The sequence below is a fragment of the Athene noctua genome, chromosome 7, assembly GCF_965140245.1.
Source record: "Athene noctua chromosome 7, bAthNoc1.hap1.1, whole genome shotgun sequence".
Lineage (NCBI taxonomy): Eukaryota > Metazoa > Chordata > Aves > Strigiformes > Strigidae > Athene > Athene noctua.
In genome coordinates this window covers 44,828,255-44,844,003 of record NC_134043.1, presented here as the reverse complement: position 1 = coordinate 44,844,003, position 15,749 = coordinate 44,828,255, and the positions used below count along the sequence as shown (strand labels likewise).

The window sequence follows — 15,749 nt, the reverse complement described above, 5'->3', positions numbered from 1 at the left end:
TACATTTGGGGTTTTCTCTAGCCTACTCAAAACCACCTAACCCTACAATTAATTTTCTTGAAAATGCTGGCACTTCTCCCCTGTGAAGAACTCTAGCTTCACATATATCCAATGGATCAAGGAATCAGATGAAGAGATGGGAGCTTTGATAGAGTCATCAAAGTATCAACAAATGTTATCATTTACACCATACATACTTATTCAAGATCAGGGAACTAAGACAATATTCTTGGCTTCTATCATTTATGGATTTTAATTTTTTTTTTTTAAGGGCTCAAAAAATTTTCATTTTCATGAGCTTCAACGGCACAAAAATTCATTTTAATTCTCATGAAAACTTCTGATTGCACAAAAAGTTAAAGACAGGCATCTGATTAGCTGGTTTTATGATGTCTCTTCAAGATCCAACTGAAAAATGATTTATGCAATTATTAAGCAAGAAATTGCAATACTGGTGAACTAGAAATGGAGCATGATACGATGGTGGCGATACATTTTGTTTTCCTTACAAAAGCTCACACTTAAGACTGCATTACTAAGCATTTATTCATATTAGGGAAAATGACAGTCAAACTGTTTTCTTTCCACAAATGAGACATCTTTAAAACATTTAAAAATAATGTTCAAGTTCAGTGCAAGTTTTCATTCACTCCTAGGACAGCACAACATTATCCCCATTTCACAGCCAACACAAGACACAAGTCATTTGGTCACAGCTACAAACTACTTGAAGTTTCTTCCTCCCAATAGGAATAAGCAATTTTCTTTGCTGATTTTCACATTTATATAATATTATGCTGTAGCATTACATATACATTGGTTTTTTCCCACTAATATTACCTGAACTGTTATTAGGTTTAATGTTTATATAAATGAACAGCCAAGCACAATACACTATTCTCATGATATGAAAGATCGGTATGATACCTGCACTGCTCTGACCACACATTTACTGTCTACATTTTAGCTGCAGCACTGCAAGAGGAAAAAAACAAAAAGTGCCAAATAGTGCCAAATTATGAAATGGATTTGTGTTACAGACAGATGGTCACTAGCATGACACTGAAGTCACTTTCCACTTACTGACTGGAAGGCTAATTGAAATTCTCCAGAAATCAAACACTACCACACTAACAACTGCTATGGCAGGGAATGACGCGGAATAAACATCACCCATTACTGTGGGACTGCATCCTTCACTGGGCATTGACCATTATTTAATAAGCATCACAGGTATAAAAGTAATCTTACATTCAATGCTGAACAGGAACAACTGGCATGCCCCTGACTTTCAGAAATACTAGAACTGCCATCAGCCTCACGTGCTTGTTTACCCGCTACAGTTAATAAATACCACAAATATTTCTACAACTTTCAAACATGTTTACTTACATATTTACAAACACATTTTTAATAAATTTGTTGCATCTTATTTAGCAGTAACTCACACTACCAAGATTGCAAGTTTGTTATACAAAATTATCTACTCAGGTTCCGAAGGTTACCTCTAAGCTTCCTAATTTTAAAAAGTTGTCAACGTTAGTCATATATGACTATATATCAATAAATATATAATTACTGATAACTGTAGTTCACATATAATGTGTTACTAGTTCAAGAAGCCCTTATGTTCTAGTCAGCACAACCACCCTTTTTAACTGTGTGCGATTAAGATCTACTCAGAGCAAAACAATACGACTTGCTACTAAAAGACAGCAGCGATCCCTTCAGAGGAGGGCTCAAAGCTTTTCATGCCAGTTCCAGTGAATGAGGGATGATAACAAACAGGATATAACAGGATGGGAGTTGGGGAAGAGGAGAAAAAAAACACGAATAAAGGGCCTAGTATCAGGTAAAAACACAGCTTAAAACTATCTGCTACACCACTAAATTAATAATTAAAAATTTACCAAACTCATAAGAGACCCGAAAATTTCTGAATTTCCCTTCCTCATCTTTTTCTTTTGAAAATTACACCTTCTTAATTTGCATGTGTTCAGGTGATTCCCCTTCTGCAAACAGTTAACTCCACAGAAACTGAAAGATGGTAAGTATAGCTAATTTTTCTGAGTTAGGGCACTGTAACAGCGGTGATCATCTGCCAATCATCTACAACTTCTTCAGCCGCTCCCCAGTGTCTCACCAAAATATTTTTATGCTGGAAGAGGATGTCTGTGAGAGCGACAACACGCTACGTCATCTGTACACGATACCGCAGCCACGCTAGGACTATCACTCAACACTCTCGAAGTTGAAACAGCCTTTACTCCCGGGCAACCAAGCCATGCAGAGAGAGGCCTCTGAAACGCAGACGGAAGGAGATACAGGGCATGCTGTTTAACGTTCAGGTGGTCTCTCCCCGCTGGAAGGGAGGGGTCCTTTGGGAACCTACAGAAGGAGATCTCAACGTCCCTGCCCTGCCAGCCTCCCGGAGAGCGCCTTCAGCCAGAGCCGTTCTCGGGCGTCTCCCCCGGCTCCGCAAGCCCAGCCCCGGGCTGAGGGGGGGCTGTTCCCGCATCCCCGGCGCGGCGCCGCCTGTCCGAACGCCGAGGCGTGGGAGGCGCAGCGAGCGCGGCGGGCCGGCCCACGGCGCTCCGGCCGAGCGGGCTCCCGTCAGACCGCTGCGCTCCCCGCTTCCCCGCGGGCGAGGGCAGCCACTTCCCCCGCCGCCCCTCACAGCCCCCCCAAACTTTCCCCACCTGTTGCCCCGCGGCCAGAGCGGCGCCCGGGGAGCGGCCCGGGGGCGGCGGGGTGGGCGATGCCCCAAGCGGGGGCGGGGCGGAGCCAGCGGCGGGAGGCGGCCGGCGGGCCGCGGGCGGGCGAGCGGCGGCAGGGCGGAGCCGCGGGGGCGCGGCGGCGGGACGGCCCCCCGCGCGCACACCCGCACCGGCCGGCGCCCCACGTGACCCGGGCCCCGCTCCTCCCCGCGGCAGGGCGCGCGCTGCCCCCGCACCTCCCTCCCTCCCTCGCTCACTCGCGCGCGCGCTGCCCCGCTCGCTCGCTCGCTCCCTCCCGCCAACAGCCGCCTCACCCGGCGCCGCGCGCGCTCCGGCCGCCGGGGCGCAGATCAGCTGATTCACGCGGGGGCGCGGGGCGGGGCCTCCGCCGCGCAGGGGGCGGGGCCCAGCGTCCACCTGCGCGCGCGCAGGGCCCTTGGGTAAAGAGGCCGCAGCCCGGAGCGGGGCGGGGCCCGACGCCCGCGCCGACGGGTCCCTGTCCGGGACAAACCAGGCAGAGACCCGCCGGAACGGAGCGCCCGGCCCGGCCGTCTCCCGTCTCCGGCATCCACCGGAAACACGCTCGGCTGGTGTTGCTGCTCCCGGCGCGTTGAGACCCGTAAAGAGGCGGGTGGTGGGGTTGGTTCTGCAGTGCCACCATGACGGTGTTAGCGCCAGGAGCGCGAGAAAGGCACTTGAACGTGTGCCTTCGAATGTTTGAGGCATAAATAAAGACCAAAGCTATAACCTACAGACCAAACCTGAGCAATAAATAGCGATCATGCCCGGCCGTCCCGTCCTGCTCCATGACCCCCCGGGGCCTAGCCCCGGGTGTAACCACAGTTTGCTGGGATGCTGGTCTAGCGCCTTCCTACGGGACGAGCTGCCCCCAGATAGTTACACACATGTACGTGCAGATGTACGTGTGTGCACGTACACATTTTGTGCTTATACATAAATTTTACAGAATGTTATATAGATACACTTAGATATGGATATACATATTGTAGATATGTGTTTCTACTTGAACAAGTTTTGTTAAATGTACTTTTTGTGTTACGTCAGCACTTAGTAGACGATTTCTTACCTTGCTTGAAGCTTTCCTTTAAAATCCATGGTTCTGAAGACAGGTCTAGGCTCTCCTTTATAAACTTACATTTTCTAAGGGTAACTATTAAACATTTCTCTTAGACAGTTTCCTCTGCTAACTGAAATGAATATTCTGTTTTGGGGTTTTTTTCGATAACCAGAACCACCAGCTATTACCCTGTTTTCTTCATTTACCAGCTCTTGCTAACCGGAAAAAGTTGTAACAGTTTGTAACAGAGTCATTCCCCTCTACACCCTGACACAAAATGGACCTAAAATTAAAATGAATAATTTTCACCTGAATTAATATGTATATTTTTATATTGTCCACTTTTATGCATTTATCTTTCCATTCCTTCAAAATGCAAGTATTATGTATGCTTACGTGTATTTTAAAAGTCCCTTTGTATAAATATGGTCATAATGATAAAATATATTTTCCAGAACAAGAAACTTTGTATGGATGTGCAAACGATGCTTGCATAACCAGTATATTACTGAGTACATTGCATCTAGACAACCTTTCACATTTGGACAGCACACCCAAATTACTGCTGTAATCTGATGGCTCAGAGAATATGTGGAAAATAAATAGAAGACTACTGATGATACATAAAAGTCTGTGATGATGGATATTTAGCAAATTATGGCTAACTGGGGAGTGCAAAAGAAAATCATGTGAAAGAAATCAAACCTTCCAGTTATGTTAGCTCCTTCTTGCCATGCAAACGCAAGGTAGTTTGGTTGCAACAAGACACAGAAATTGTTCCTGCCTTCCCTGGACATTTTTGCTTTAGAAAAATCCTTTTGCTTAAGGAAAGAGCATTATTCTTAGACACCAAAACAGTGAAGCAAAGGGAAGATTTCACATCATGCATTCAAATTAAAACTGAAGGACCTAAGGGGTCAGCATAAAAACTCCACAGTATGATGACTTCTCCCTCACCCCTTGCTAGCATTTTCTCAGTGTGGGTTGGGTGTTAGTCCTAGGAAGCTGTACAGCGACTCCTGCTCATGGGGGACTGAAAGGAGGGGACTTTTGTCTGTCCACATCCAGCTAAGTCCACTGTGCGTTGCCTGCTCAGTACATAATTGATGAAATCTATTTTGGGCTGGATTAATCAATTTGCTCTTGTCTATTTTGACATGTGGACCAGATTCTCTTCTGTCAGCTACCACTCGTTGCATTCCTTAGACAAGTGATCCAGCAGGGACAGACAGCTCCCCATGCTGACATTGCTACCATATCATGGCTAAGAACGTAAATACCAAAGCAAGGATGGTCAAAGTACAGCTCCTGCAGAAAGCACAACTTGGCTACACTGCTCAGATAGCTCAACTTAAAGTCTAATGGCATACAGAATAGTAACTTGCTATAGACATGGAGGGAAGTCAACCTATCACTTCATTACCTAACATGTTACACTGAGAGTTGCTTAACTGAAAGAAATTTGTACAAGCAGAAAGTTTGGATTTATTGCTTAATTCTCCATCTTTAGGTATGAAAAAATGCTGGCTGTTTTTGGAGGGCACGTGCCAAATGACCTGAAATCAGTGGAGCTACTCCAGGGGTGAATTTGGATCACTACGTGTTGGACTTTTCAGGAAAAACTGCAGAAATCACAAGACTGCTTGAGACAAAGACCTCATGCAAGTCATATGAATCGTTATTACATTACAGACGGAGGGATGAGGAGGAGCAAAGGAGAAAAAAAGAGAGACATTTTAACTGAAAGAGGACAACATGGGAGACATGTTGTGTGTAAGTGCTGTCAGACCAGGATGCTGCAGCTGCTGTTCAGAGAGAAGGGGCTCCCAACATAACCAAGACCTTCAGCACATGGAAGCAGCATCTACAGCAGAGGTATTTAATATCACACCATGGTACTTCTGCACTGAGATAGGTTAAGCTTGGGTTCTTCCACTTGTTGTGGGAGTGCAGAACGTTCACGTTTGCTTCTAATTACACAGCATCGAACTTTGCAGCTTCAGGCTTGTGAGACTACTGAAAGAGGACTCCGTGCCTTAAATGACAATAAATGTCTTTGATGTGATGAACAGGGAGAAGACTGCACTCCAGCGAGCTCTATGCCAGTTAGGGATTATAAAACAGGGAAAGAGCCAACAACCTACAGTTCTGGAGAGGCAGCATGCCATAGATTACAAATCCTGTTATATTTGAGTCAAATGATAATGCAGGCACCCATCCAATGTAGCTGCTCAGGAGGAGCTTGCAGGCTGCCTGCCATTCATTACCACTATTTTTATAGTTTTATAGTTTATGGCACTGTTATGCTATATTGGCCAAATTAACAGGCTGTGTAAATTATACAGTGGTGAGAAAGGCTCAACATGGCAGGGGGGGCTGGGGTGGAGGGGGGTGGTAGGGGTTAAGGAGGAGAAGAAGACATAAATCTAAACTTCCTGAAATTTCACTCCTGCATCTGACTTCTAGTCCCTGCCCTAACAGACTGCTATCCAGAGATGAATAAATCAAGGGTAAGAGAGAATAACATGCATTTAAATGATACCAGTAGAAGTGTCCTCTGCAGTTAAGGCAGTTTTATCTTTGTATGTTCTCAGAGTAAGCGCTACCATTTACCAAGACAGGAACATACAGACAGCTGCTCCCCTTATAGACGGAGCTGAGAAACTGTACTGGAGATCTGTGACTGGTGGGAGGGAGATGAAAATGATGTGACATTCTCAAAGCTAGTGCAGTCAAGGAGAAAGGAAAGAACCACACCAGTAAAATGGTGGTTTTCCAGTGATATAGTTTGCCTTTTTTTCCTGTGCCAGCTGTCGGTTGTAACCAGAGCACCTCTTCCTCTACCCTCACTGCAGCTCCCATGGCTTCACACGCTCTGGAGTTGGAGGTGCAGGATGCAGAGGCCTTGGAGTTACACTGATCCTTTCCAGGAACAGGATGTTGTGGAGAGATTCACATGGGTGAGTGTGCAGCATGCATAGAACTAAACAGGAGATATTTCATGCTATGATTGTTCCAGCCATGAATCAGTATTTAATTATTGAATACATGCTAGTAGCTTCTTGTTCTAAAACACATACCAATTTCTTCCTGAAGCAGAGACAAGGCATCCTGTTTGGAGCTGCCACATCCTATGTACATCTAGAGAAGCTGTGTGAAGGATCCTGTGCAAGTGTGTACAAGGGGATCAGCAGGTGAGCAAGGACCACCGGTGCCATTAATGCCTTCCCAGTGCCTGCTGAAAACACGCATTACAGGAATCCATAAGAACAAGCTTGAAGCTGGGCAATTCAGAGTACTTGCAGGAAGTTAAACGCAAATTAGAAGTCCAGCTTTGCTTTTAACCAGGATATTTGCAAAGCCCCATCCCAGTTTTTCAGGGAACTCCTCCACTACAGCCATGGAGTCTCCACAAAGACACTTTGTTCTGCAGCAGTATGCCAGGAGATTGTCTGGCTGCACCAGGGAGGGAGCGTGGGTTTTCCTTGGAATGAGGGATCCCTGCATGATGGAAAAATTGGAGGTGAGGCTGTGGTGCCATCACATGGGGGCAGAAAAGCTGTGAGAAGGCAGAGTAGGAACACTGCCCAAATCCATGCTCTAGCAGGACGTCAGCAGGATGGTGCTACTCTGCCCAGGTGGACTGGCTCCTGTTTTGCTTCTAATGAGGACAAGATGAAAGTGGTTTGCAATACCTTTCTGAGCTTGGCCTAGGTGGGGGAGTGAGCCCTAGAAATTTTCCTTGGGAAAGTGTGGAGCTCCCCAGGGGACTATTAATGTTGCCATGCCAAGCACTGAGGTGCTTCATATGACCTTCCACTCTGACCTGACAGGATCAACGGCCAGTTGGTGGCATTGAAAGTGATCAGGATGCAGGCAGAGGAGGGAGTGCCTTTTAGAGCCATTTGGGAAGGTAAGACATAAAGAGCTTCTTCAAACATTGGTGAAGAGTGAGGGACATTCATAGAATCATAGAATGACGGACTGGTTTGGGTTGCAAATGAACTTAAAGGGGCAGCCACAGCTTCTCTGGGCAGCCTGTTTCAGTGTCTCACCACTCTCACGGTAAAGAGTTTCTTCCTTACATCTAATCTAAATCTAACCTCTTTCGGTTTAAAACCATTATCCCTCATCCTATCCCTACACCCCCTGACGCAGAGTTCCTCCCCAGCTTTCCTGTAGCCCCTTTCAGTACTGGAAGGCCGCTGTAGGGTCTCCCCAGAGCCTTCTCTTCTCTGGGCTGAACACCCCCAACTCTCTCAGCCTGTCCTCACAGGGGGGTGCTCCAGCCCCCGATCATCTTCATGGCCTCCTCTGGACACGCTCAAGCAGGTCCATGTCCTCCTTATGTTGGGTGCCCCAGAGCTGGACACAGCACTGCAGGTGGGGTCTCATGAGACTGGAGTAGAGGGGGAGGATCCCCTCCCTCGCCCTGCTGGCCACACTGCTCTTGATGCACCCCAGGACACGGTTGGCTTTCTAGGTTGTGAGCACATATTGCTAGCTCATAGTCAGTTTTCTATCCTCTAATACCCCTAAGTCCTTCTCTGCAGGACTGCTCTCAGTCCACTCCTTGCCCAGCCTGTATTTGTGTTTGGGATTGCCCCGACCCATGTGCAGGACCTTGCACTTGGCCTTGTTGAACTCCATGAGGTTTGCACGGTCCCACCTCTCCAGCCTGTCCAGGTCCCTCTGGATGGCACAGCCCTTCCCTCCAGAGTGTTGACAGCTTGGCATTGTTGCCAAACTTGCTGAGGGTGCACCCTTCAAGAGCTTTTGTTTTAACCCGTAAAAGCTCCATGTGACATCTTCCTATGTCCTTTCTTGCCTACTTAATGCGCTGACTGTCCTTCTCCCAAAATTCTTGGTTTCCTTATCCCCCCCTGAATGAGGTCTTTGTGCTGGCCTGGGTGAGCATGTGATGGCCAGAGAGGGAACCTGCTGGACAGTGTATTCCCTCGTGACACATGCATCCAAGTGGTAGGGAAAGTGCCAGCTGCAGCCAGAGCATGCCCTCTCTAGCAGAGTAGGGGCCCTCTTACACCTCCTGAGTGCTACCTGCTCCGTAGTTGCTTTCTCACTCCCATTTCCATACACTAGCTTTGCACAGCAGTTTTTGACACTATCGCATCAGGCAGTTGTGGACTGGAAGTGCCCTTTGCGCCAGGGTCTCTGTTTGCTGTTATCACAAATGGTGCCACTTTTCTGTGTGATGGCAGCTGATACCTGGACCATCACACATCCCAGCCTGAAGAGAAATGCTTTCGGTAAAATTGGTGTTTAATAACCCAGTGAGAAATTCTTTCTGTTGGTCAACTTTGTAGAGCACTGGGCAAAATGTCTGCAGCTTTCCCAATTTATTTGAGGAAGAAATGCTTTTGTTTTAAGTGCTTGATTTTGGCTGAATGTATTTACATGTCCCTGCAGACCAAGTTCACAAACTGCCTGGTTGATTAAGGCTTCTATTTTCGTCTGCCCTACAATCCCAAGAGGATCATAATCTGGCTTCTTCCTTACACAGAAATACACAACCCTTATGCCAGTCTGTTGTCTAGTATTAGTGAGAGCTATCAATGTAAGAGGTCACACATATCTTTTTTTTTACTTCTTACTGCAGTTCAAAACTAGGGTTGATCTTGTCAGCATGGGGATGGAGTGTCAGGGACCAGCTGTGCCAGCTTTCACAGAGCAGCCCTAGCACAGAATGATTCTCATAGCAGTCAACTCAGAGTAACAAGAGAGGTCAGTGGACTCACTCCAGGTTTATAACAGTGTAATTAAGATAAGAAAGTTTACAAAGTCCTTAGTCCAATTCTGGGTGAAAGCAGAGTTACCTAAATATGCCTATTTACTGAATGGCTTGTGTTACAGTTTCCTATACACTCATTTGCTGTGGTGCTTTTGCTCTGCGTTTACACTTGTAGCCCACCAGTAAAATGAGCCTTAAAAGCTTTATCTACATAGAACTAATGATGCTGTAAAGATCAGCACCCCTTTAACATGCTCTACTGGACAGGCTGAGAGCCTTAACTTCATTCATTATGGGAGAAAACAAGGGTGATCCTACGAAGGGTCTACTTTAAATAGATCTTTTGTGTACTGCTGAGCTTTGCAGCATCTGACACCTCAAATTTACAATGTAAGTCAGTAGCGCAAACAAAGCACAAGATTTATTGTCACGGTGCATTCTCTGCTACCCTGGAGGAATGGCACTCCCCTCTCAAAGAGCTGCTTCACCCCAGGAAGCCCCACAGAGGTGAAATGCTACTTCTCCACAGTTTTTTATTTCCACTGCCTTGCTGCGTGCGTTATCTCCTTCCACATGCGTTTAAAGCTCAGTTCTGGCTGTAGCACCTGACACCCCAGCAGGGGGTTGTAGAAGCAACCAAGTGAGGAGCAGTTCCCAGAGGCCTGATTCAGGCTCAGGGGCTGAATTCTCCATATTACTATGGACCCTCTGTACTGCTCCTCTGGAGCAACAGCTCTGGTCATGTGGGATTTCTGACGTACCAGGTTAGCAGCCGCTTTCCATAGCAGATGGGATCTAGCCAGAGTATCTTTACTGGGTTCATAGGCAATTAGGTGCAACATGGAGCATGTTTAAGGTTCACACTGCCATGCACTGGAAAAACTATTGGCAGCTAAAAGGACTAGTATCACTACTAGAGGCAGTTTAGCTGCAGCAGTACCAAGCTCTGTGCAAGAACTATTTACAATCCGTGCTGTTTCCAGTAGTTATGCTGAATCAGGCATCCCTTGCTGCTCAGCAATCTCAGCATTGACATATGCTTAGGCCACAGCTGTGTAATACAGTATATCTAGCTGTAGGGCTTTTAGAACCAGGTGAAATTGTTACAGTCACAAAAGGCAAAGTGCTAATCCAGTATAAATTTGCTTTGCCAGCATGTAACTCTTCAAATATCTTTTGTAGATTGTTTGAAAAACAAAAAGCAGCTTTTATCCAGGCCTCCCACGGCCGGCCCAAGCTCTGTATTGTGTGCTTCAGCTAATTCAGCAGAAATGAGCTTGTATGCCCATGCCTTATCTGCATGAAATTTGTAGCACTGCATGGTCTGACAATAAACTAATTTGGTTTTAATCAGCAGGAAAGGGTGAGTCTGGAGAAGCTCTGAGGCTAATGTGCTACGTCAGAAGCTGAACTCAAATCTGGAGTCAGGGACCCCTCTTTTTGTAGAGCTTTGGGGCTTTTGTCTGCATGGTTTTGGTATAACAGCTAGTTTGGATTCTTCAGTAGTGCCAGGGATCTACAGGCAAAGTGATCCCAGCTCCACCACTTCTTTGCGTTCCTCCTTTGTACAGAGCTACAGCAACTACTGTCTCAAACCTATGGTAGCAAATGATGAAGCTGTGCATGCTCTTCCTCCCTAAAGACTATCTTTGAGACTTTCTACTGAGAAGCTGCCTTCATCAGTGTGTCATCTGGATGGAGCCTGCTTTATCATAAGAAACCTCACACATGTCTAGAAGTCTCAGAAGCAAGCCTCAAGCTTTTGTCTTAGCATCAGTCAGTGCTCTATGGTCTATATGGAAGCAAAGACTCTTCCATGCACTGCTCACTCCATCAGCAAACCCTAGATGTGCTGAGGCTCGACAGAGGCATGTCAGCATCTAAGCACCAGGGCCACACAGTTGGAATGATGCTTTTAGATGGTTACGCTGAGAGAAAAAAACATGTCAAAGTTGTATAAATACAAACAAGTTACTGTTCACTCAGTAACTTCATCTCTGCTCTTTGAGTTTTAAGCCAGAGAAAGTAACCATTATGCTTTTTCCAAGCTAAAAGCACAAAGCTAAATTCATATTTCAGCTTAGCATCTAGAGTAATTTATTTTGGCAGATTTTTACACCCTGATATTGTGAGGCTGGAAGCTGACAGAAACTCAGTATTGCCCAGAAGTCTCCTAAGGTCTCTGCTGAGAGCACAGGCCAGGAGGCAGATGGGAGAAGGATGTGAAACTCAGTAACGGGCCAGGGGCTGCTGCATTCTGGCTGTGGGAGCTCCTAGCCCCTGACTCTTGGCATTTTCCTGGAAGAAATAATTTCTCCTCAGCTGAGAAGCTGACAGCTGGGAACTGTAAACTGCTATTTTGACAGAGGCAAGATCCCACCTCTGAGAGATGGACGGGTTCCTGCCTAGCCCAGAGCACTGATGCTTGCTTCTCTAAGGAGCTGTTCTCCAGACTCAGTAGCTGCTGCTTCTTACAGAACTGCCAAGTTTGGACCACTTCTCCACAGTTTTTTATTTCCACTGCCTTGCTGTGTGCATTATCTCCTTCCACATGCAGCAGCAGTGGTTAAGTTGACCTTCCTTTTGTGTTTTCCCAGCTTCTCTTCTCAAGCGTTTGAAGCATGCCAACATTGTACTGCTTCATGACATTATCCAGACCAAGGAGACACTAACATTTGTCTTTGAATACATGGTGAGTTGATGTTTTTCTAGCTTCCTGTGGAGCTAGTACTGGGAAGTGGCTGCATAATGAATTTACTTCATTATGAGACATACACAAAGAAACAAGTAGTAGTCCTTTAGTGCAATGATTGATTTTCTTTCTTGATCCCCTGCTTTCCAGCCACAGCCTTACTCTTTTCTTTCTGTATATGCGACAGCTGTATGCAAAAATGATTCCGCATCTTGTCTCTACGAGGATGGCAGACGCTATTTACCTCCATTTCTGCCTTGACAACACAATAAAAGCACTGTTCTTGAGCCACAGCAACGTTAGGAAATAATGACACGAGCTCACATCCCAGTTGGGGTCAGATTTGGCACTGACCCCCGTAGCTCACCATGACCAAGCTGTGGTTGCTCTCATGGGGAGGGCAGGTTGCCAGTAAAAAAGTTCTCTGCATGAGTCTTGCTACTTCTGTTGCTTTTCCTGATAGCCATCAACCACATTATAAGGAAAGCATGGGGACTATGTCTTCTTACTGCAGCTTTATGATTATTTCTGGCACAAAGTATGAATTCTGTTAACTATCAGCTTCAGGTCATAAATCGCTAGAGTGAGATAACAGGTCAGCCAGGACCCTGATTTGACCCAGCACTTAAGAACATCCTTGTGCACTGCATCAGATCAGATGTTCACCAAGGTGAAAGAGACACCTTTGTAGCTGTTGCATATTTTTTCCATTTATAGAAGAGGCATTGTTGGTAGAAGCATTTTACACCAGTAGCTTTGCCTCAAGTTCTCCTCTTTTATTTAGCACACAGATCTAGCACAGTACATGGGCCAGCATCCTGGAGGACTTCATTCGTGCAATGCTATGGTGAGTTCCTTAGAAGACTAGTATCCTATAAAGCATGAGGAGGTGTAATTTTCCACTATGTATGATCACTGTAAACGGCTTACTTATATTTATTTGTTCCATATATGACAAAAACTTGACGGAAAAGCTGCCTTTGATAAAGATGTATCAACCTCCTTCTCAGACTCCAAAGCCTTTTTTCAGTTTAGCCCCTCTTCCAATTTTCTGATCCTGCAAGAAGACATTCAGCTTTTGTGAACAATGACATCTTGTGGCAAGGAACTCTGTTTCTACACAAATTTGTATCCCCTTATCATTAGAACACACTATTCATCTCTACTTAAAAACTCTCAAATGTCACTGTCTCCTGGAATTATCTGGAACTATCTTCATATTTACAGCCATTTAAATCCCTTTTGTTTCTACCACAGCTTTTTGGGATCAGTTGACCGGACCTAAGCACAGCTGAAGATGTACCCTTACTCTATAGACAGATGTTACAATAGTCTCCTACTCTCCTTTTTAAGCATCTTCACATTTAATTAACTTTCAGGATTGTTGCTGCACACTGACTTAAGGTTTCAGTGCAGATGTCCTCAGTAACTGCCTGGGTCCTTTTCCTGAGCAGCTTCAGTTCATTTATCTTACAGCTGTCAACAATAATGTCGTATCTTATCAAACTGCCTATTCATCTGACTTCGTCAGATCTTTCTGAAGTTCTTCACTGTCACTTCTTATCACAGCTAATCTAAATACTTCTGTCATCTTCAAATGTTGCCACCTTGTTCACATCTTTTTCCAGATAGTTGTTAAGCAACACCAATTCTAATGAAGTTTCTTGGGGCCTCAGATTTTAAACATTCTTAAAGCTCAGATACATGCAAAATGCAGTGTTGTACTTTTGGCACAGATCTCAAGGGCTCTGCCACCAGGCGGGCTTGTAAAGCACATGGCTGTAACATGTACTCACTGGCATTTCTGTGAGTAAACACTAGCCAGCTGCTCTGCTTTCCTGTCCAAAATCCTCATTGTCTGCAAGAACGGAAAAGCAAAATTATTTACTGCTCCTTTAGAAGGGTCATCTAGCTTGCTTCATTTTTGCTGGCCAGTATTGTTTGTTTTTTCTCTGAGTGATTCCTATCAAATATGATGCAAGCACGCAGAATATTACAGGGACACTTTTGTGGTACAGAAATGACCTATGGGTGTCACTGTTTTTCCTCCTCTTCAGATTAAACTTCTGGTGAAAAATATCTTTTCTCTGGTGAAGTCTAATTACTTTTACTGTGTTTTGTTTCTATGCAACTGTCCAGCTTCACACCTTGTTTCAGCCCAACTTATTTTACCCCAGGTTTATTTACACTGCCACAGTGGTGAGAGTTAGATATTTCTTGCTTGCTTGCTTGTTTTTCTGCTTGCTTGCTTCATCATACCTTATTTGCCATACCTGTTCAAATCAAGTCCTTGTGTTTTCTCCCAGCCTGAAGATAACAGTTTACACTGTCAACAGAGTCAATTCACTGGCCGTTTATACTGGGAAGAGGTGATGTGTACAGCGGCCACAGAACTCCCTCTGCTGGTGTCAGCTGGCTCAAATGGGCAAAACTTCCAGCTCCTTAAGCCTCCATTTTGCTTGGCTGTATGTCTGTCTTGAACACTGAAATTAGAATATCTGATGTTCTGAAACCTGGGTCTGTGCTTTGGCACGTTGCACTTGCTTCTTCAATCAATAGTCCATTTCTAAAGAAAAATGAAATTTGCAGAACGTGCACTTAAGGACTGCACTGTAACTGCCCTCATGACCAAATATTCCACCCCAAAAATGTCAGAAAGCTGCAAGGCAGTCATACCCCACCACAGTTTTCTCTTCCTCAGCCAGCTCTACTAATTTTGGAGATTTTTACTGCTTTCTTACTTGCTTTGTCTCTGCTTTGTTCCAGGAGTTCTCCTGAAGTTCAGAGTTAATGTATCAATGCAAAGTCACACAAAATCATTTCAGTGTTTTGCTGGCTTTTTCTAGCTTTTCATGTTCCAGCTTTTGCGTGGCCTGGCTTACATCCACCAACAACACATTCTTCACCGTGATCTGAAACCCCAGAACTTGCTCATCAGTTGCCTTGGTGAGCTCAAATTAGCCGACTTTGGTGAGTCACAGTTTGGATACTGCTAATATATCTGCTCAGAATGAAGCTTTAGCATGCCTATAGATCTGTATCCACACCCAATTAAGGCATAAAAGCAAAGCTTCTTACTGAACTTTAGGAAACTATTTCTGTGGTCAGTCCAGCCTTTCTTGCCTTTATACTGATAGGTGCAGGGAATAACCTTATTTAAGTCAGAGTAATTATTGCCACATAAAACCAGTTCAGAAGAACTGAGAATCAACCCCCCTCCCTTCAGAAAATAACGTAACATGGAGAGTACAGTCCACTGCAATATGCTGTGAACCAAAAGGCTTTCTTGCCATTGGTTTGGGATGGCTACTTCAGTCACAAATGGCAAAGCCCCGCAAAATGCAGCATATTGCTTGATCTCGTCTGCACCAGAGGTATATTCCAGACACACTGTCAGTATCTTGTGTTTAAAGATCCAAGAGAAAATAATGTCCTGTTTCCAGTTACCATCATCTGTGCATTGTACAGGTAGACGAACTGTCCTAACATAGCAGGGTTTTTTTGTTTGTTTTT

At 45.2% G+C, this 15,749-nt stretch overlaps 2 protein-coding genes across 2 annotated transcripts in view; one reads left to right on the top strand and one right to left on the bottom strand.

The window, feature by feature from the left end:
* The window catches only part of ALS2 (alsin Rho guanine nucleotide exchange factor ALS2), a 43,158-nt gene extending 40,339 nt beyond the window's left edge, over nucleotides 1-2,819 (bottom strand). The window contains exon 1 of the mRNA XM_074911252.1: nucleotides 2,700-2,819. The gene's annotated coding sequence lies outside the window, so the exon portion shown is untranslated. The remainder of the gene's footprint in view (nucleotides 1-2,699) is intronic.
* Nucleotides 2,820-5,559: 2,740 nt separating this feature from the next.
* The window catches only part of CDK15 (cyclin dependent kinase 15), a 36,406-nt gene continuing 26,216 nt past the window's right edge, over nucleotides 5,560-15,749 (top strand). The window contains exons 1-7 of the mRNA XM_074911253.1: nucleotides 5,560-5,670; nucleotides 6,606-6,755; nucleotides 6,892-6,989; nucleotides 7,629-7,708; nucleotides 12,142-12,236; nucleotides 13,021-13,083; nucleotides 15,083-15,206. Coding sequence (XP_074767354.1) covers nucleotides 5,560-5,670; nucleotides 6,606-6,755; nucleotides 6,892-6,989; nucleotides 7,629-7,708; nucleotides 12,142-12,236; nucleotides 13,021-13,083; nucleotides 15,083-15,206 — 721 coding nt within the window. The remainder of the gene's footprint in view (nucleotides 5,671-6,605; nucleotides 6,756-6,891; nucleotides 6,990-7,628; nucleotides 7,709-12,141; nucleotides 12,237-13,020; nucleotides 13,084-15,082; nucleotides 15,207-15,749) is intronic.